Source organism: Panthera onca, chromosome E1, assembly GCF_046562875.1.
Source record: "Panthera onca isolate mPanOnc1 chromosome E1, mPanOnc1 haplotype 2, whole genome shotgun sequence".
NCBI classification, from domain to species: Eukaryota; Metazoa; Chordata; class Mammalia; order Carnivora; family Felidae; genus Panthera; species Panthera onca.
In genome coordinates, this window is record NC_138352.1 from 11,396,248 (window position 1) to 11,417,350 (window position 21,103).

The 21,103-nt window shown below is 56.8% G+C and overlaps 2 protein-coding genes across 2 annotated transcripts; both read right to left on the reverse strand.

The window, feature by feature from the left end:
• Positions 1–233: 233 nt before the first annotated feature.
• ST6GALNAC2 (ST6 N-acetylgalactosaminide alpha-2,6-sialyltransferase 2) lies at positions 234–16,670 on the reverse strand. Its single transcript, XM_078438109.2, has 9 exons — positions 16,256–16,670; positions 12,763–12,823; positions 7,863–8,037; positions 7,053–7,221; positions 6,544–6,682; positions 5,230–5,333; positions 3,397–3,480; positions 2,163–2,262; positions 234–1,009 (listed from the first exon to the last, which is right to left on the reverse strand). Exons 1-9 carry the CDS (start codon positions 16,378–16,380, stop codon positions 842–844), a joined length of 1,125 nt encoding a protein of 374 aa, XP_078294235.2. The 5' UTR covers positions 16,381–16,670; the 3' UTR covers positions 234–841.
• Positions 3,480–4,420, reverse strand: LOC132687279 (testis-specific serine/proline-rich protein). Its single transcript, XM_060645294.3, has one exon. The coding sequence runs from the start codon at positions 4,354–4,356 to the stop codon at positions 3,481–3,483; it is 876 nt and encodes a 291-aa protein (XP_060501277.1). The 5' UTR covers positions 4,357–4,420; the 3' UTR covers position 3,480.
• Positions 16,671–21,103: the final 4,433 nt, after the last annotated feature.

Sequence of the window (21,103 nt, forward strand, 5' to 3'; positions counted from 1 at the left end):
GCCCATGTAATTGGTAAAGCCATGATGTGAAGCTGAGGGCTCATTACCTCATGTGCTAGTGGCAAGGCAGTGGTCGCTCTCCAGTGGGACTTCCCTTGGGCAGGCAAGCCTTCTGTGTGGTGGGCCCCTGTCAATACCAGGACATGCCCGTGGTTCTTGGATTCTCTGATCTGCATGCTAAGCCCTCCATGGTGTCCTGCCCCGGTCCCCCCAGCAGACAAAAAAGACAAAAGTGGTCATCTATCATTTATGCAATTAACCACTTTCAGAATACATTCTGCCTCTTGCGTTCTGATTCCATCGCGGGGCAGAAGGAAGTTGGTTGCGTCCTCAGGTGGTGTAGGTGTCTTGGAGTCCAACTGCTTTGGAGTCGGCTGGACACGCCGGTGGGAGGGTTCGGCCGGGGGGAGCAGGTGTGCGCCTGGCTGCTGCTGGTCCACCAGCATCTTCAAGTCGCCCAGTGTCAGCTGCTGGCTGGCTTTGAAGATCCTTCACTCCTGAGTATGCTTGCCCTTTGCTGGGGAGGGTCACGGTCCCCTCTTGTGTTACCTTTGGTTGTAAAATGCCCAGCAGAGCGGTCTTCCCTTCACCAGGGTCGGAAGGTGGGTCTCAGACCCAGGAGGGAGGGAGTCTTCTTGGAGGAACCAAGAACAAGATGGAGTGTCCCGCAGTGAACACGCTTCAGTGACAGTCACAAATCCACTTCTCCATGCCCTCTAGAGACGAAGCGGTGGGGGGAGGGGAGCTGGAGCCCTTCTCAGACTGAAAAGATAAGGCAGCTCTGGCCACGTGGGGAGTCAGGGCCACAGCTGCGGGAACAGAGGGCTTGGGTACTTGAGGGTCAGCGCTGGTATAGTCGGAGGATGCCGGCCTTGTGCAGGTCCTTCCACAAGGTGGCTTCCAGGGACAGGTCGTGGTTGACGTAGAAGATCAGTGGCTTCTTTATTCGCTCAAAATAGTGGTCAGAAAATTTCCAGTAGTTGCTTGTGATGAATCCGTAGGCACTAACCTAGACAAGGATGGCCCCTGAGTTAGCGTTCACTGAGCTAGGTGCAGACAAATCTGTGAAGTGATAAGATTCCAGAAAAGCACAGCACCCCCCCCCCCGACCCCCCTTCTTAGATGCCACGCTGAAGATACAGGTAAACAGTAGTTTGAGCTCACGCCAGCGTCAGGCACTTGTGCTCTGGGACGTGTCTCCTCAACCCCACAATAATCTCAGGTACTATCCTCATTTTACAAATGAGCGGGGAGCGCCTGGGTGGCTCAGTCGGTTAGGCGTCCCGACTCTTGATTTCTGCTCAGGTCGTGATCTCACTGTCAGATCGGGCCCTGTGTCGGGCTCCGCACCGACAGCACCAAGCCTGGTGGTTGGGACTCTCCCTCTCTCTCTGCTCCTCCCCTCCCTCTCAAAATAATAAACTTAAACAGGGAAGCGAACAGGTCTTCAGTCACAAGCCACTGAGTGGCCAGGCTGGGTTTTAAACCCTGGTCCATGATGTCTGGGCAAAGCCATCACCTCCGTGGTGAAGCCCAAGACGGAGGCAAAAGCCCATCACTACTCCTGTCCCAGTCTGATGGGAACGTAGTCAAGAGACCACTGCTATACAACAGGGAAGAGGTGTGGGGCACGGAAGAGAGGGGACTCTGGTTCCCGTGCTGGCGTAAGTGTGGGTGACCGCAGACTGTTTCACGGCTGCCTCCACGTGGCTCCCGTGGGCAACACTGCACTGGGGACATCTGCAGTGATTTCAAAGGTTGCGTGTGGAAGGCCGACTCTGCTGTCCAGCTCAGTTCTAGAATGTACTCATAAAAGGATGTGTCCCTGCCACTTCCCTGGAGGAGATTTTGGTTCCGCAAGAACAATCTGATAGCGCGTGCCTTGGGTGTCATAGGGAACGGCAGCCGGGGAAGAGAGGGTGAAGCCCAGAAGTGCTGGGACAGGTGGCTGCCAGAGGAAGGCAAGGCTGCCCACCCCCCCCCCCAAGCTGTCCTGGAAAGGACCCTCGAACAGCCGGTGTGGAGGGAGCTCAGCCGTCCCATTCCCTCCCGCCCCTTCCAGAAACCAGCTTGCTCTTGCACCTGGGGAATCCCTTCCCCACAAAATACAGGTGGAGTCCCAGACTTAGGTCCCACCCACGCTTGTCCTCTGCTCCCGTTACCTGGTCACAGGTGTGCAAAGCTGTCAGCAGCATGAGGGCCCCAGTACTCGGCATATATAGGTCTCCAAAATTCGTGTTCATCAACTTTGATTTCAGAAACCTGGAGGCCAAAAGAGCCATCAAAACGAGAGAGAGAGAGGATTAGGTCTCACTCACTTGATGGTTGTGCCCTTTGGCTTCCCGGCTACCGAGTCACACGGGCTGGAAAGCCGGTGAGGACTTCCTGGCCCTTCGAGTGCAATCCGTTCCCCGTTTAGGAAAACCCCCAATGAACCAGATGCAAAAGTCTGGTTCACCGGGGGCGCAGGGGTGAGAAAGGAACAGGCCCGTGCGGAAGCACCACAGGGACCATCCTTCCCGCTCTGGAAGCCTGAACCCAGCCTAAGTCCCCTCTCCTCTCTGCAGCACCCTGCCTTCCCCGGGGGGGGGCTAGGGAACCACAGCGGGTAGGGCACAAGTGGCCTGTTTAGTCAGCCTGAGCCCTACCCCCAGGCTTCCCCACATTCCGCCAAGCCGGAATCCCTCATGTGGGACATGAGGGACAGGGCACCCACGTCCGGGGACTGGAGTCACCGGTGAGATGGCGCATGAACCCGCCCCCCCCCAGGGGGGGGGGGCGCACACGCGCAGAGTCCGGAAGTGAGGCCTGACTTCAGCCTCGGATTCACATCCGAACTCTGCCAGACCAACCACGTGGCCTCTCTGAGCTGGTTTCTTCCTCTGTGGAATGGGGCTCTCGCCACCGCCTCCAGCTGGCCTCCCCAGACCCACCCACCGTCCTTCACCCGCTCTCTGTGGCGCCAGCCCGGGGGCTACGGCAGGCCTCTCGACCACGGCCCGACTGACGTTTGGGGCCAAGTCATTTGTTGCAGGGACGCCCTGTGCCTCGTATGATGCTCAACGGCGTCCCTGGTCTCTACTGGCTAGTGGCCCGTACCTAGTGACAACCAGAATGTCTCCAGAGAGGGGGGCAAGTGACTGCCCCCCCCCCCATGAGAAACCACAGGCAGGGGGAGAGGGACTGAGGGAGGGAAGGAGATCAGGCCACTGCTGTCCCCCAGGCTGATCCCCACGGTCGCCTCGGGCTGGGCCTCGTCCAGGTTAGCTCTCCGGGGAGATGACGGTGAGCGGGCCATACAGGGCCCGCAGCAGTCGGGGGGCTGGCGTGCAGGGGGGCTGGAAGGGGAGCCGTTCTTCGTGCGCCCGCACCCCCGCCCTCCACACACACACCTACCTCTCCCTCAGGTAGCCGATGAAGTGTGGATGTAGCAGCTTGAATTTCCCGGCAGAGGCTTCTGGTCCGAAATAGGTCTGAGGCCTAGGACCGGTGGAAGAAGTGGACAGAGCGGCCCGAGCCGTCGTAGGGCAAGTGGGGGAGCAGGCTGAGGGGGGAGGCGCTGGGCCCGCGGCGGTGCCCGCGGTACGGGCGGGGCTGGGTGTAGTAGCGGGAGAAGGGCGTGTAGAAGGTGGCCGGCAGCACGGTGGGCACCACGTGTGGCTTCCCGCTCACCAGGACCTCGGTGGGCGGGGAGTAGGAGAGCGAGGAGGGGGGCGTGAACAGGGCCGGCGGGGTCGGGTAGGAGCAGCTGACCCGGGGGTGGTGGGGAGGAGGGGGGAGCAGGGGGAAGTAGAGGGACTCGGGCACCTGAGGGCGCTCGCAGCTGCGGGGCGGGCAGGGGAAGGAGCAGGGGAAGCACTGGTTCTGGGGCAGGGGCACGGTGGGGGGCTGGAAGAAGGGGGGCTCCTTCAGGAAGCGGGGCACGTAGGGGGCGATGTAGGAGGGGATGCCCCGCACCGGCCCGATGTAGGAGGCCGAGGTGGCCGGGCTGTGGGAGGGGGACCTGGCCACAGGCACGGGAGGGGTTTGGGAAGAGTTTCGAGAGACGGACTTCAGGCCAGACTGGGAAGGAGACTTGGAGGTGGGCGGAGTGGGGGTCTGGGAAGCCCCTCGGGGCACATGCTGGACGTGAGGGCTGGGGGTCAGGGAGGAAGCCCGGGAAGAGGGCTGGGAGGCAGTTGGAGTGGGAGGGTGAGAGGGGGGGCGGGAGGACGACCCCCGGGTGGGGGACGGAGACGGGGCTGAGCCGCCGGAGCTGGAGAAGGCCTGCTGGTTGGTGGGGGTGACATGGTTGGACCGGGACTGGGAGGGGGACTGGGTAGGGGACGGACTGGGGGTGTGGGAGGGGGAGCTCATTGGTGTTGGGGAGGCTCGTGACCACCCGACCGATGTCCCTGAGCCGGCCCCCCCGAGAGCCCGGTCCCGCCCGTGTCACAAAGCCCACTCGTGACCAGGTGCCGCATCATGAGCGATTGTTGGGTGGCACCCGGGCGGGGGCGGGGCGGGGCGGTGGTGGGCCAGTGTAAGCGGCCGGGGCCTTTGGGGGCTTAGCCCCTAAGGACCTCAGAAGCTGCTCTTTTGGGGGCGGGTGACGTGTTGGGGGTAGGAGGGCTGGACTTGGCGGCTGCAGAGGTGGCACGGGTCTGTAAGGACTTGACTCTGGGACAAGGAATTGTCCCAGCGCCACAGGGAGAAGGTTCAGCTGAGGCCGGGACATGGTTCAAAAGAGCTGGAGAGAGGCCTGCTGCCCAGGAAGGTCGGGGAGAAAAGACAGAGCGTCCTTTGTTCTCTGCAGGACACTGGACCCATGTCACCTGCTCTCCCGTTTCACGGGCACAGCGCTAGGAGGCTGCCCACCAGGGCAAGTGGCATGGACACCATCCCCCCGCCCTCAGTTTCCAGACACGGTGTGCTCAGCAGGACAGCAGAGTCAGGAGAGGACGGACCCAGTCAGTGCCGCGGGCTGGGGGGGCTGCGTGGGTGATGGGGACAGCAGCCCGAAGCTGAGCAGCCAGGGTGGCCCTTCAGGCGGGTTCCTGGGGGGACCAGCAGGGTCACCTGGGCTTTTCCATGGGGAGGACAAAAGAGCCTAATTGCCCGACACCCTCTTGGATTCTTGGGGACTTCCTTGCTGCCCTCACCCACTCTCCCTACCTGACAGTGGGCCCAGGGAGCAAGCAGGGGGATGATCCCAGCACTACCACACCCTGCACCCATTTGGCGGCTCACCTGTCCCCTCTGTCGGGGCCCTCAGGGACAGGCACACCCAGAATGGCCGATCTCAGCATCACATAGTCACGGATGTCAGAGGGGATGAAGATGTAGCGCAGGTCCTGTTGGGGCAACAGAGACACTGAGCCAGCCCCCCTCGCCACTCCCCACCCCTGCCCGAACAAGACCACATCCTGCTCAGATTGGACAGCCCTCTACCCGTCCTGATGGGAGAATTTCTCTTCTCTGCCTGTAATCCCCCCTCTCAACCTCGTGACTAATGAATAGAGAGCAGCAGAAGCGATGCTGGGGGGTGATCTCGGAGACTAGGCCATAAAAGGTCCCTGGGACCACTCTGGGTGAAGTTAGCTGCCATGACCTGAGAACACTCTAGGAGCCTAGAGAGGGGCCGTCTCGATTCCGGCCTCAATTTTTTTTTTTTAAAGTTTATTTATCTTCAGAGAGGGAGAGAGAATCCCAAGCGGGCTCTGCGCTGTCAGCTCAGAACCCAATGCGGGGCTCGAACCCACGAACCGTGAGATCATGACCTGCGCCGAAGTCAGACGCTTAACCCACTGAGCCACCCAGGGTGCCCCGGCAAACACCTGAGATCCTGAGCCAAAACCAGTCTACTAGGCTGTTCCCGAATTCCTGACCCACTGGAACTGTAAGACAATAAATGTTTGCTGTTTAAAGCTACTAAGTCTGGGGTAATTTGTCCACACGGGGATGGATCATTCCTACAGGCGGTGTGGCCACATCACAAAGCTGCTTCATTTCATTTTATCACGAGTGAAGAGAGGTCCTGCTGTGGCTAGGAGACTCCTGAATTTCCTGCTCCGAGGAGGAAGCTTCTAGAAACTCAACCTTATCCTGGAATCTCCCCTCTTTAGGTGTCACCCTGACGGCTCTTGAGGGAGGGGCAGTGTTCCCGAAAATGGGCGTGGCTGAGGAGCTGGAGGCAGTGGGCGGTCTCAAGTTCTGGCTCCCCGCCCCCCCTTGCTGGGCACGCTGCTGCTCACGGCTGGATCCCTTTGAACCCAGCCTCCCTCACAGAAGGACATTCTGGAGGGCAGCTCTTTGAAGCCGGGCCCTGCTGCCGCCTTGCTGAATGAAGGGCACCCGGCCTCAGTCTCCTCACCAGGAAAATGGGACTGACGGGCCCACGTACGGTGCCTGGCACCCCACAAGCTTTCAGTAAACACTAGCCATTCACGCTCTACTCCAGAGGAGGCCTGTGCTGCCTGGAACTATGGGGTCTGCCCCACGGAGGGGCTCTGGGAACAGTGGCGCTGACTGTCCACGGCCTTGCACGCCCGTCAGAAGCCTCACCTGGCCTTGTGGCACAGACGTGAAGCCGAGGTTCCCGTAGGAGATGAGGGAGTTCTTCATCGTGTTCACAGTGAAACCATAGAAGGAGGTCTTGGTGCCCACATCCTTCTCGAAGCCTTTGATCACAGCGCCATTGAGTCTGGTCCAAACAGAGGCCCGTCAGCCTCCTCATGGTCACACGATGCCGTGTCTGTACTTGGACCTGCTGCGTCTGTCCCCAGGTCTCTGTGCAGACCGTGCCCTCTGCCCAGGGCGCCACCAGTGGGGGTCGCCAGCCCCATACCCACCCCTCCAGACCTCAAGGGATGCCTGTGAAATGGGCACATCCGGCCGTGGCAGCTCCCTCCCCCCTGGCATGCGGCACCCACACTCCACCTTCGGAGTCTGTCTGCGAAGCTGCCTTTGTCCGGGCCTGCTTGTCTCACTGCCGCCCGAGGCCGGGGCTGCCCCGCAGCTGGCCCTCTTTCCAGCTTCTCTCCCACCGCCCCCCCGGCTCCCGGCCCGCACACCTGAAGACGTAGTCGTGGGCATCGATGTTCAGACCCTGGCGGGAACCATTCAGAATGCCTCCATTCCCCACCACCGCACAGCGGACGCAGTTTGGAAGCGGCTTCCCGGAGGCGGCAAACAGCTTGGAGCTCTCAGAGTCATTCAGGAGGCTCAGGGTGGAGTTGATGGCTGTGGGGGCCAGACAAGGTGGGGCGCTCAGAGGAGGGATGTCGTGTTGGGGCCTCCCCAAGAATGCTCCTGGCACCCCATCTGCCAGAGGTCTGACACCAGGGCACAAAGGGTGGAGGGGGGTGCAGGGAGGGCAAAATGTCAGTGGGACCGTGGGCTGAACTGGGCGGGGGGTGGGGAGAGGATTTGGCTGTACCCTTAAGTCATCTCAAGACCTTGAAGAACTAGTTCTCTCAAGACTGTATGGCACAATAAAATAATCTGAGGCACACAGGGGTGGGGTGCAGATTGAACGGGGAGGGGGGCCTCTGGGCAGTTTCCCACGGCAGGAACCGTCGGCAGGCTGAGGTCCCAGAGCCCCCTGTTCTCGGCCACCTTGGACCTTGGTGCCAGCGCCAGAAGGGGAGAGCTGGCTGGCAGGTGCAGCCAAGCCCCTCTCCCTGACCCCGTGGTGCTTGTAGGGGGTGGCAGATACGGGGGGAGTCATACAACGGGGTGGGGGGGGGTGAGCCCTGAGACCTTCCTGGGAAGAAAGGGGCACGGGGTGGGGTGGGGGGGTCGCTATGAGGGCAGGGTCTGCCCCAGAGGAAGGGGTTCACTGGGGCCAGAGGGCTGGGGGAGAAGCAGCGGCTGCCGGTTACCTTGGAAGGAGAGCCCCTGCCAGCCATAGGGGGCTTTGTACTGGCTCAGGCTGTCCCAGAGCTCCCGAGCGAAGAGGCCCCCCGAGAGCAGCACTGGAGTGGAGAGATTGAACAGGGCCCGGAAGTGGGGGTGCTTCTGGATGGCCAGAGAGAGCGGGTGTCGGCAGTGCGGGCTCTGTGGGGCGGGAGGGAAGAGCGCTGAGCTCCATTAGCTGGGGGTGGGCGCCTTCCCAGGAGCCTGCAGAGCCCAACCTGCAGGAAGGTTGGGAGGGAAGAGCCGTCCTTCCCCTCCAGCCCTGGTTCACCCCCAGACCCGCCAGCTGAGCTGACCTGTGTGGCACAGCGGTGCGGCGAGGGTCAGAGAGCTTTCTGGATCTACCCTGCCCGGCCCTTTCTCTCCTGGATGCCACGTCTCCAGGGCCTGATGGCTCTGGCCTCCTACTCCTTCCCTTCGCACTTAGAGGAACTTTGGGGCGTTTCCCCACAAAATGGGTTAAGACCCGTCTGCCCTTGAGCGGAAGAGTGCAGCCTGGATCCAAATCCTAGCTCTGGCAGTCCTCACTGTAAGATTCGTGTGCAACGGGCTGCCGGGATGGTTACCACCGTTTCCTTCCAGGTGGAACCTGTACTAGGTTGAACAGTGCCCCCCCCACCCCCAATTCTGTCTGCCTAGAATCTTAGAACGTGACCTTATTTGGGAATAGGGTCTTTGCAGATGTGGTTCATCAGGGTGACGTCATATGGGTTTAGGGTGGGCCCTAATCCAATGACTGGCGTCCTTACACAGCCGTGTGAAAACAGACACAGAGACTGCAGTGATGCGACCACAGGCCACAGAAACCGGAAGAGGCAAGGAAGGATTCTTCCCTAGAACTTTCAGGAAGGTGGCTCTGCCGACCCCTTGATTTCGGACTTTCGGGGTTCAGAACTGTGAGAGAATCAATCTCTCTTGTTTTAGCACCCCCCCCCCAACTCCGGTTTGTGCCCATTTCTTTCAGAAGCCCTAGGATAGTGAGGCAGTGCCTCGGCACACAGGGACCTCGAGGGAGGGTAAAGCACTCAACAGGTTCCAACCCCATCTGCCTGCAACCCCCCGTGTCAGAATCCTGCACAGCCTGGGCCTGGGTGGGGCTACCCTTCCCACCGAAGGGGGCTCTTTGTTAGGCTGCTGGTCTGATGCTGAGTGCAGGGAAGAGCTGTACGGTCGCTTCTGCTATAAGGTGCCCTACGGACGGCAAAAAACCTACCACGCTGTGCAAAACTGTGCAATCGAAACCCCGGGGCTTTTGGGAAAATGGGATTAGTGGTGCAGCACTCAAAAGCTTTGTGATGCTTTGTGATGCATAAAACACAAGGGGGTGGGGCCTAACAGACGGAAGCACAGTTTCACGGTTAAAATCTACTGCTTCTATTAAACGTGTGGCACCTGACCTTGGGAAAAGACTCGACGTTTGCTCACGTTAAGCGGGCATCAGAAGGGTGGCAGCCTGTTACCGTGAAGCAGTGGGAAGAGAGTTGTAACACGCTCAACGAGGTGCATATCTGGAGGGTGCATGTGTGTGGATTTTGCGGATTCCTCCGTGGCTCCCTTTGGTGGGGTGTGGTTTTCTGCATTTAACCTCAGCACTCCCAAGGACAAATCACCCCGAAGCAAACACAAAATTTGTGTTAATGCTCAAACTGTTTCCTAAGATAACCAACCTTCCGGGAACAAATTCACGTTTTCAAACCAAGCATCATAGCCAGACTGACTGTACTGATTTCACTACTATTCAGCTTCTCTTTGGGCTGTGTTCCAGGGCCTTCTTTAAGAGATGCCAGGAGAAAACTCTTCAGGTGTTTCTTTTTTTTTTTTTTTTTTTCTTTTTTTTTTTTTAATTTTTTTTTTTTAACGTTTATTTATTTTTGAGACAGAGAGAGACAGAGCATGAACGGGGGAGGGTCAGAGAGAGGGAGACACAGAATCCGAAACAGGCTCCAGGCTGTCAGCACAGAGCCCGACGCGGGGCTCGAACTCACGGACCGTGAGATCGTGACCTGAGCCGAAGTCGGCCGCTCAACCGACTGAGCCACCCAGGTGCCCCTCTTCAGGTGTTTCTATCAGGAAGGGCTGTGCTTCACTTGGGAAGTGGGCTTGCTATTATCTCATGGATGGACACAATGGCAAATTTCTTTCTTCACTGTGGCCGCCAGGAAGCTCAGAGCTAGATCCATGGCCCGTCCCTTACACCTTGTGGCACATTTTTCCTGCACTTATCTACATGACGTTGTCTTACTCTCCTACCTTTATTTTTCCTGCGGCCATTTCTTCATTTTATTCTGTTTATAGGTTTGTCTTGTCATGTGTATCCAAAAGTCACCCCGAATCCTTTTTTAAAACAGGCGGGGATATGTCAATGAGCATCAAGCAGCTCAAGGTGGAAAGAACGTTGGGAAACTTAAAGATGAACCATAAGCACCCAGAAGATGCTTGGGGTTTGTCTTCAGCCCGCAGGCCAAGTGTCTACCCCTGCCTCTGTCCTTAAGATGGGGATGGGGACCCCCCACCCCCACCCCCCGCCCAGGGCTACTTGCTTTGTGCCTGAACAGCTTAGCTGTTCACTATGTTTGACATGAGAAATTTCTTTCCCTGAGGCCTCGGCTAACAAGTCCGAGTTTGGGCTCTAGGACCTTGAAAACAACTCTTAAACCCGAATCGATCCAGAACAACAGTCATGGTCCTGCTGGGCCACAGCACACAGAGCGGGGCAAGGCTGTATTCCTCAGCGGCTCAGAGGACACGCTCTGGGGTCAAAGCAGAGGCTCAAATTCCAGTACCACCTATTCTCCCAGAGGGACCCTGAGCAAGGTACCTGACCTCTCGGGGCCTCGTTCGTTCGCCCGTAAGAGCTACATGACAGAGTTGCCGTGCAGCTTAAGTGAGAGAATGTGGGTGAAGTGCTTCAGCCCACAGTTAACGCTGACCATTCCTTATGGAGCCGGGCCTAGAAGCTTCTCGAACCCCGCCCTGGGCAAGCTTGGAGCATCTTCCCAGGGTTTGCTTGTTTACTCCATGTCGAGCAGTTTAAATGTGACTTTTATAGTAAAAAGACATTTTGAGGGGCACCTGTCTGGCTCAGTTGGTAGAGCCTGCGACTCTGGATCTTGGGGTTGTGAGTTTGAGCCCCACATGGGGTGCAGAGATTACTTAAAAATAAAATCTTTAAAAAAAAAAAAAGATATTCTGAGTAGGATGTCAAATTCACAGGCTTTTTTAAAGATAAATCACGTTGGGAATGCAAGCTGGTGCAGCCACTCTGGAAAACAGTATGGAGGTTCCTCAAAAAACTAAAAATTGAACTACCCTACGACCCAGCAATCGCACTACTAGGCATTCATCCATGGGGTACAGGTGTGCTGTTTCGAAGGGACACATGCACCCCCATGTTTATAGCAGTACTATCAACAATAGCCAAAGTATGGAAAGAGCCCAAATGTCCATCGATGGATGAATGGATAAAGATGTGATATATATATATATATATATATATATATATATATATATATATATATATACACACACATACACACAACAGAGTATTACTTGGCCATCAAAAAGAATGAAATCTTGCCATCTGTAACTATGCGGATGGAACTGGAGGGTATTACGCTAAGTGAAATTAGAGAAAAACAAATATATGACTTCACTCATATGAGGACTTTAAGAGACAAAACAGGGGCGCCTGGGTGGCTTAGTCGGTTAAGCATCCGACTTCGGCTCAGGTCATGATCTCGCGGTTCGTGGGTTCGAGCTCTGCATCGGGCTCTGTGCTGACAGCTCAGAGGCTGGAGCCTGCTTCGGATTCTGGGTCTCCCTGTCTCTCTCTGCTTCTCCCCTGCTCATGCTCTCTCAATAATAAAAACATTAAAAAATTTTAAAAAATTAAGAGACAAAACAGGTGAACATAAGGTAAGGGAAACAAAAAGAATATAAAAACAGGGAGGGGGACCAAACAGAAGAGACTCATAAATATGGAGAACAAACTGAGGGTTGCTGGAGGGGTTGTGGGAGGGGAGATGGGCTAAATAGGTAAGGGGCACTAAGGAATCTACTCCGGAAATCATTGTTGCACTATAGGCTCACTAATTTGGATGTAAGTTTTCAAAAATCAAAAATAAAATTGGGGTGCCTGGGTGGCTCAGTCGGTTGAGCGTTCAACTTCGGCTCAGGTCAGGATCTCACAGCTCATGAGTTCGAGCCCCGCGTCAGGCTCTGTGCTGACAGCTCAGAGCCTGGAGCCTGCTTGGTATTCTGTGTCTCCCTCTCTCTCTGCCCCTAACCCACTCCCATTCTGTCTCTGTCTCTCTCAAAAATAAATAAACATTAAAAAATAAATAAATAGGGGCGCCTGGGTGGCGCAGTCGGTTAAGCGTCCGACTTCAGCCTGGTCACGATCTCGCGGTCTGTGAGTTCGAGCCCCGCGTCAGGCTGATGGCTCGGAGCCTGGAGCCTGTTTCCGATTCTGTGTCTCCCTCTCTCTCTGCCCCTCCCCCGTTCATGCTCTGTCTCTCTCTGTCCCAAAAAAATAAATAAATAAATAAAATAGTTTAAAAAAAAAAATAAATAAAAAATAAATAAAAATAAAAAAAAATTTTTTTTTAAATAATAAAATAAAGATAAATCACATGATTTCCCCAAAACTTTTCACCTGGCTGCACCCCTTCTCTGCTGCTGTGGTACAGGGAACCCTCGTGGTCAGGTCTGACTGCTCGCTCAGCTCGAAGTCTCATGGTTTGGCTGTTGCAGAGTGCTCTCACCCAGCAGCCTTCCGAGAATGTTCTCGTTTGCTTTTCTTTTTCACCTCCTCCCTGCTAACTCGAGGATGCTCAAAACTGCCAGAATAGCTGACCCAAGTTTTACCTTTCTCGTCCTGGCGTTTGACACTTCGCGTCCAAAGAATGTTCCAGACCATGTGGTGTTCCTGGGGGAGAAGCAGAAGTAAAGCAGGGGTTGGACTCAGCTCCAGAGGCTGACAAGGTCTGTCAGGGTCAAAGGTGCCACTCCTTTGATCCTCCTAGGCTCTGATTTTTGCCCATCTCTCTCTCTCCGGAAACAAAATTATTGTCACATGATCACGTTTGGCTCAGCTCTATAAACCCCAGAAATGAAGAGATCCCACGGCAAGCGGCAGAAATACGGTTTACGGAACAGTGAGATGGTGGGTAAAGCACGAAAATAGGAAAGCTTGCCGGCCCCCGCCCGCCGTCAGACGGACCTCCCCGCCAAGGCCCCGGAGGCAGGGGTTACATGGTCCCCCTTCACCTTGGGGTGGGTTGTCCTGCCGCCGGGCTCCTGCCCTACGGCTCCCGATGGCAGGCATGGGGTCTGAAGCCTCATGCCCTAGGTTTGTATCCCACGATCTAAGGAAGTTACCTAATTTCTCCGAACTGTCTGCATCTGTACGGCAGATATAATCATAGTGATGTGACTAACAATCATATCCCATATCCAATTGTTGGCAGGATTCAGACAGAGAATCTGTAGTATCTCATACAAAAAGCATCCTCTGAGTATTAGCTAAAGGAAGGAGTGGCAACTTCTGTGACAGTGTCCCTCGGGGAGGGAGGGCAGGAGCTGAAGCTACTGCCCCACCCCTACTCCCACCTCCCAGGCGACCCCAGCATCAGGGAAGAGGGCAGACAGAAGGAATAGGGGCCTCTGCCTATGCAAATGGGTGTCGGGCTTCCCCCAGACTCCTGCCTCCTCCCCAACCCACAGAGGAGCAGGTGGGGAGGATTTTGGCCGGCAGTTTGCAAGGAAACAAAAGGCCTTTTGTTACTTGCTTCTAAGGTGTCTCCCCAGCTGAGCCGCCTGGGAGCTTGTGACCTGCCTCACTTCAGGTTTCCACAGACCCAGGAGGGCCAGGCCAGAAAGAGCAGGCATGATCCCTTCCCCCATGCTTCTCTCTCCCCCTCTGATGGCCACCTGCCCCCACACCCCAACCTGTAGTTCCTGTCCTCAGCAGGACAGGACCCTCTTTGAAGAAGGACCGGGGACACAGTACCCAGCCCTCAGGGGCAGTGAGAACCCCTCCCCTGGGGGAGTCCCCTATTCTGTTTTGCTGCTCTGAACACCCCAAACTCAGGGAGGCCTGCTCATCTCTAGAGCACCGCCCCCCCCTCCCCGCAGTGCTCAGTGATTTCTCCCAGCCCCTCCTTCTTAGGAATCCAAGGGCTTCTAGATACCTGTCTGGAGAGCCTGGAAGGAGTGAGGGAGGGGGTCAGCCCACATATGCCCCTCCCGGATGTTTTCCTGACCTGATGAGAAATAAGGACCTTGTACAGTGGTCCTTCCCTATCCCGGGGGATATATTTCCAAGACCCCCAGCAGATGCTTGAGACCATGGCAAGTACCGAACTCCATACAGATGGTGTGCATACAGATCTGTACACACTGTGGTTTTTCCTCTACATCCATGTATGTATGATAAAGTTTAATTTATAAGTTGGGCACAGTAAGAGAGTCACAACAGTAATTAATAAAATAGAACGGGAGCGCCTGGGTGGCCCAGTCGGTTAAGAGGCTGACTTCGGCTCAGGTCATGAGCTCATGGTTCGTGCGTTGGAGCTCTGCATCGGGCTGTGTGCTGACAGCTCGGAGCCTGCTTGGGATTCTGTCTCCCTCTCTCTCTCTGCCCCTCCCCCGCCCCCATGCTCTTTGGCTCTCCCTTTCCCTCTCTCTCAAAAATAAATACATAAACTTAAAAAAACAAAACGCCCAAATGATGTTGACAACAGATGGTAACTGGCAGGTAACTAACTGGAAGCCTCTGTTCTCACCATCAGCCCCGCCCCCCATAACAAAGTTTTGTTTTGTTTTGCTTTTTAAATAAGTCTAGATATCCTGATGCCCGGAAACTGCTGACCCAGATTCCTGTGCCATGGGTAAATTCCTGGGCTGCAACGAGAGCCCGGCCTCAGATCCAGTAAGACGGGGTCCCAGCACCCTTCCCTACAGGGGCTCTCTGGCCAGGCCACCTGCTTTCCCACCCCAGCTGGGGAGCTCACGCAGCCTGCCCGCGCCTTCCCGGTACCGTCCGGCTTCCCACCCAGCCTCTCCTGGCACTAAATACCCATCTCCTGTAGCGAGGCCCTGCCTCCCGGCCTGGGGCGTAAAGACCTTTAAAAACTTTGTTGAGACATAATGGATGTTGGACAACCTCATATTTAAAGTTTATTAGATACTTTCAAAGGGTGTTTAAACGTGTTTCAAAACATCTTTTACATAAAATTCACAAAGGATTCTCTTATTCAGCGCCTGGCCTTATGCAATTTCGGGCTACCAGGAGATTAAGTAACTTCAGGTACCATCTGCTAGGGCACCCTTTGTTCTAAAGGGACTGGGCTCCTAATGGGTTGCACGTGTTTTCTATTGTTTCTCAACTTCAGATGCCTTTTGACCTTGTTTTCCCGAGACCAGATACTGACTTTGCTTTCATCCCATTATGCCCGGAGCGAGGTTTGGTGAGGAAAGCGCAGGTGGTAAAAGCGCGCTCTGGAAGGGAAAGCCTGGGCGCAGAGGCCGGTCGGCGAGACTGGGGGGGGGGGGGGGGGGGGGGCTTGCAGCCTGCCTGATCCGGACACGGGGCACAGCTCGATCCGCCTCCCAGACGTAAAACCAAGTGCTTTTGAGGCTTCTTCAGTAACTGGCACTATCACCTACCCAACACAGGCTCGAAGGGTTGTGCTCGCGGGGCGCGAGTGCAAGGAAGGTGCGCTGGGCGAGCGCGAGGGAGTGGAGCCAGTTGAAGGCTCAAGGAGAGGAACTTGGATGCAGCCCACAATCTGCCCGTGTTCCCGGGGGAGTCCGCCGCTTCGCGGGATCGCGCCCAGACGGCGCTTATCAAAAGTAGTAACATAGCAAACGGCGCGCGGGGGACAGAAGGCAGCCCGGCGCGGGGAGGGCAGGGACGGAGCGAGCGGGAAAGGCGACCCGCCACAGGCGAGCTGAGGATCCCGGCGAAGTTGGAACCGCGACTTGGGTCCCTTCCCCCAAAGCAGAGTCGGAGAAATGGGCCGTTAGCGAGGGAGAGTTCCCGACAAAAACGGGGCTGTTTTTATCTGACTCCAAATCTGGAGGATAGAAAGTGTTTCTAATCAGGGAATCCGGAGGGAACTAACCCACAAGGCTTTCGGGAGCCAGTGGCCGATGCTCAAGGTGCGAGGTCCTTCTCGCACCCCGACAAGGGCTCTGGGGACCGGGCAGCGGAGGTTGGGCGCCCGGGTGGAGGCTCCGGGGACAAAGGGCCCCCGACCCCGGGGAGGCCAACGCGGCGCGCGAACTGATGGGGCCCGGGCTGGGCGCCCCGCGCGTCCCCTGCGCCTTTCCGGTCGGACCGCGCCGTAGCCCCTACCTGGCTCCAGACCGGGGCCCCGGGTAGGGCCCCACCGCCGAGGAGTACAGAGCGAGGAGGATCCCCGAGCAGGCAGCCGTGAGCAGGAGCAGCAGCCAGCAGAGCGGGCCGCGCGGGGGCCCCATGCAGCCCTCACCCGCGGGCGCCCCGTCCGCCGGCGCCCCGTCCGCCGCCGTCCCGGGCGGTGGGGAGAGGCCCGGGAGGGCCGGGCGGGACTCCGGGAGGCGGCCGCCCAGCCCCACCAGCCCTGCCCCCCTCCTGCCCCGGCGCGCCGCACCCTCGGGGGCGGGCGTGTTGCCCCCCCGGCGCTCGGAGCTTGCCCGCGCCCTTCCGGCGCTGCCCTCTGTCCCGAAGCGGGCACCCGGGCGAGCCGGGGTTTGAGCCGGGAAGTCTCCCGCCGCGGTCAAGGGCAGGCGCGCGCGGTCCGGGAGGCCCGCGAGGGGGGCGGGCCGCGGGGAGACGCCGCCACCTGCCGGGTGGGCCGCGCACTGCGCGCTCTCTGCCCCTCCCGGCCCCCGCGGTTTCCGGATACCAGACGCCGCCGAGGAGACGGCGACCGGGAGGCTCACCTCGGAAGGACCCTCCTGAGCTGTCGGTCAGGCCCCGGCACCTCGGGTCCTTCCAGAAGTGCGGACACAATGGTGTGGGGGGGGGGGGGGGCGGTTTGCCAGGACGGAGGAGTAGACCCTGTGTTGGATGGAGGTGGAGGGGGCGAGGTGGGTAGGGCTTCTGATGGGGGCGGGGGGGGGGGGTAGCTGAGACCTTTCTTCCCCTCATTTGGTGACCGTCCGGGGCAGCCAGGGTCGTCAATCGCATAGCGTTCTTTTTCCAAACCCAGGCCAGCCTGGAGCTCTCGGGCGGCAGAGGGACCACCTGAAAGGTGTGACAAGGCCTCTGGTGTCACCAGGGAGGGCGTCACCTACAAGGGCGGGGCAGCCCTGGCCCGTAGGTGGGGGGTATACTCTCCAGCAGGCAGCGTCCAGGGCCTTAGCCCGCCCCGCCCCCCCCCCCCAGACTGTGAGGTCCTCTGGCCCCCCGCTGTGAAGAGCTTCAGGGATGAGAGGGACCCTCCCTCTCCCAGGGATGATCCGCCCTCCCCTTTTCTTCCCACGTGGGAGCAAATCTGGTGTAGCAATACAGGGCTTCCCGAGAAGCTTCCCGGGGCCTGCGCCTGTGGGCAGGAATGGGTCATTCAGGCTCTGTTCTCTCACCTTCTCTGTGGGCCACGCCAGGGTCACCAGAGGGCACTCGCAAAGGGGAGGTTCTTGCCTGTGTTCCAAGACTGCCTGCGAGCGAGCTGCACCTCCCTACCGCCTTGACCCGGCGCTGCATGGAATCGAGGGTTTCAAGGCTTTCATTTCGGTCTTTGTGGTTTTCGGCCATCAGAATCCCTATGGATGTCACTTCTCTTCCCGCGGTGGTTAAGGAGACCTCAGGCCCTCTCTCTGAGCCCACCAAGCACGCACTCACCCTTGCTTTCAGTAAAAGCGTCTCCTACTTTACGGCGAGAAAGGGAATCACTATTAATTTCTTCTTTTTTTAATTTTTTTTTTTTAAATTTTTGGTCTTTTCGAATGTATTGAGCGTGTTGTGGCCCAATGTGTCCTGTGTGCCCTTGAAAAGAGTGCGTATTCCAGGGTTTTGGGATGGAATGATATATACAGATGGATAGATATAGATAGATATAGGTATATAGGTATAGATACCGATATCTGTTAGGTCGGTCTCGTCTAAAGTGTCATTCAAAGCCAACTGGTTTTCCAACCTTCCGTCTTCAAGCCCACAAACTTGGTCCTCACTGCGGCCCAGGCCCCACCTGCCTGGACTCCAGCCTTAAGGGGTGGGGGAGGAGTGCTCTCTTCCTGTGTGGGAGCTGGCCCCGCACCATCCATGTCAGCAAGTACAGCCTACCTCCTACACCTGTCTTTTAGAAGTTTCTTTATTTTGAGAGAGAGGGAGAGGGGCGCCTGGGTGGCGCAGTCGGTTAAGCGTCCGACTTCAGCCAGGTCACGATCTCGCGGTCCGTGAGTTCGAGCCCCGCGTCAGGCTCTGGGCTGATGGCTCGGAGCCTGGAGCCTGTTTCCGATTCTGTGTCTCCCTCTCTCTCTGCCCCTCCCCCGTTCATGCTCTGTCTCTCTCTGTCCCAAAAATGAAAAAAAAAAAAAAAAAAAAAAAAGAAAAAAGAAAAAAAAAAAAGGAAAGAGAGAGAGGGAGAGAGCGTGAGCGGGGCAGGGACAGAGAGAGAATCCCGAGCCAGCTCTGCACGGTCAGCCTGGAGCCCGACGTGGGGCTTGATCCCGAACTGTGAGATCGTGACCTGAGCTGAAATCATGAGTCAGACGCTTCACCGACTGAGCCACCCCGGCGCCCCCACCCCTCACATCAGAAGAGCCTGGACTTTTCTGTCCAGGCAGGAAAGATTATGACCCTTGCACAATCTGAGCCGCTACACGCTTAGCTCCAGCTGGAGTGTCTACACCAGCCGCTTTCCGCTCCTCGGTTACCTCCAGCTGCCTCCCGGCTCCGCGCTGGGTAGGGGAGGCCCATGCCATCTCCGTTTCTTCCTGCCATCTGGTTACCCTCTGAAACTGTCCCCTCTGAGGCCAGCACAGGCCTTCATCGTTCCCGGTGGAGCAGACCCTTTCCATCCTAACCCTGCTACGTCTGCCTCTGAATTTGACCCGTGTCCTCATGGTTACTTTTCCGCCTCGGTGAAATCCAACATCTGGCCACCCTCACAAGGCACTTCCTGCTGCGGTCTGTTTCCAGAGTGAGAGCAGAGTCATGCTTTCCTGCTTCTCTGCTTGTCTCATATGGTTTTGTTGAAAACGGAACATTTAAGACAATATATTGTTAGCGGGGCGCCTGGGCGGCTCGGTCAGTTGAGCGTCCGACTCCGGCTCGGGTCATGATCTCACGGTTCGTGGGTTCGAGCCCCGCGTCAGGCTCTGTGCTGACAGCTCGGAGCCTGGAGCCTGCTTCGGACTCTGTGTCTCCCTCCCTCTTGGCCTCTCCCCCGTGTGCACGCTATCTCTCTCTCTTTCAAAAATAAACATTAAAAATTTTTTCTTAAATGTACTGTGGCAACTCTGGGTACTGGACCCCCATTCTCCATCCCAGGTTTGTTATTTGCTTGCTTAGTGACTGGTTGGCTTATTTTAGGGAAGCCTCCCCCCACTCCCACCCCCAATTCCCCTAAAGTGTTAAACCTTTGATGTTCCCCCGTAGGGAGGTGTGATTTGGGGCATGTCGCCCTGGGTTGGCGGCGGTTTGGGCTGCACTCGACACCTCTTGCCCTGACCAAACCCAGATCTTAAGCTCCATGAATTGCCATCTGATTGCTCTAGGGTTTACAACAATGCCCTGGGGCAGAAATTGCTCTACAGACCCCTCACTCCTCTGAGGTTAGTGTTCCTACTGAGGAGGGCTCCTGCCACCTGTCCCCTTCCCTGGTTCTCTCCTGCAAACTAGCTGGCTTACTCTTGAACCTACAGCTTCATGAAATCTACCAATCTTCTCCCGGTTGCCTTAGGCTTGAACTTCTCCGCCCTCTGTTGCAAATAAAGCCAGTTCCTGTGGGAAGAGATGAGGACCTGTATGGTTGAGAGGTTTTGTGTGTGTGTGTGTGTGTTTTGTTTTGTTTTTTTATTGTTTTAGTAAGCTCCGTGCCCAGCATCAAGCCCAATGCAGGCTTCAACTCATGACGCTGAGATCAAGACCTGAACTGAGATCAAGGGTCAGACGCTTAACCGACTGAGCCACCGGGGCACCCCAGGACCTATGCAGTTTATAACCTGCTTCCGTCTCTGGCCAAATCTCTGAGCCGGGGCTCTGGAGCTGGGGTGGGGGGCGATGGTGTGATCATCTCTCTCTGAGTGATGCCCTTGTTTAGGAGTTGAGCACGTGACAGATGGGAGGCAGCAGGCCTCAGGTCTTCTCAGCTTGCCCCTCCTGGCATGAAACCATCACCGTATAAGCCAGGACAGGGACAGCCAAGCCCTCTGCATCCTCAGTGACATCACGCTCAAGGTAGAGTCTCCATTCCGTGAGTGGGAGCTGAGCAGAAGGGAGTCCCCACCGCTTGGCCACACTTGCCCAGAACTTAGCCTCAGCCACAGGTGGCTGGTGCCGGGTGACAGATGCTGATGGCCTGCCCTTCCCTGGAAGAAAGCCCCGTGACAGGGAGCTGAGGGGAGAGGGGCCCTGTGTTCTCAGCTGCACCGATCTGGAGTGGGGGTAGGGAGAGAGGGAGCAGTTTGGGCTCAAATACCACACACCCTTCTCAGATTTTAGTGGCTCTTCTTGAATAGGTATTTTATCATTTGTGTATACCCTCAGGACCACTTCTAGCTACTGTAAATGGTTGTCTTTTTACACTTTTCACCCATTTCATTGGAGCCTGGGTCTGTGGAGTCCCTCACGTCATGCTGAAATCTTTCTCTTTTTATTTTTTTTAATTAAAAAAATTTTTTTTAGTGTGTATTTATTATTGAGAGACAGAGAGAGACAGAGCATGAGCATGGGAAGGGCGGAGAGAGGAGGAGACACAGAATTCGGAAGCAGACTCCAGGCTCTGAGCTGTCAGCACAGTGCCCAACGCGGGGCTCAGACCCACGAGCCATGAGATCATGACCTGAGCCGAAGTCGGACGCTTAACCGACTGAGCCACCCAGGTGCCCCTAAAAAATTTTTTTTTAATGTTTATTTATTTTTGAGAGAGAGAGAGAGAGAGAGAGAGAGAGAGAGAGAGAGAGGCAGAACGTGAGCAGGGAGGGGCAGAGAGACACAGAATCTGAAGCAGGCTCCAGGCTCCGAGCCATCAGCACACAGCCCGACGGGGGGCTCGAA

Bases quoted from the DNA above. Each gene is read 5' to 3' on its own strand.
- LOC132687279 (XM_060645294.3), bottom strand. From the start codon at position 4,356: ATGAGCTCCCCCTCCCACACCCCCAGTCCGTCCCCTACCCAGTCCCCC.
- ST6GALNAC2 (XM_078438109.2), bottom strand. From the start codon at position 16,380: ATGGGGCCCCCGCGCGGCCCGCTCTGCTGGCTGCTGCTCCTGCTCACG. The intron at 6,683-7,052 runs GTGTGCGGGCCG...TGTTTGGACCAG, and splicing joins GCCCACGACTACGTCTTCAG to ACTCAATGGCGCTGTGATCA. The intron at 5,334-6,543 runs GTGAGGCTTCTG...TTGCCCCAACAG, and splicing joins CGTCTGTGCCACAAGGCCAG to GACCTGCGCTACATCTTCAT.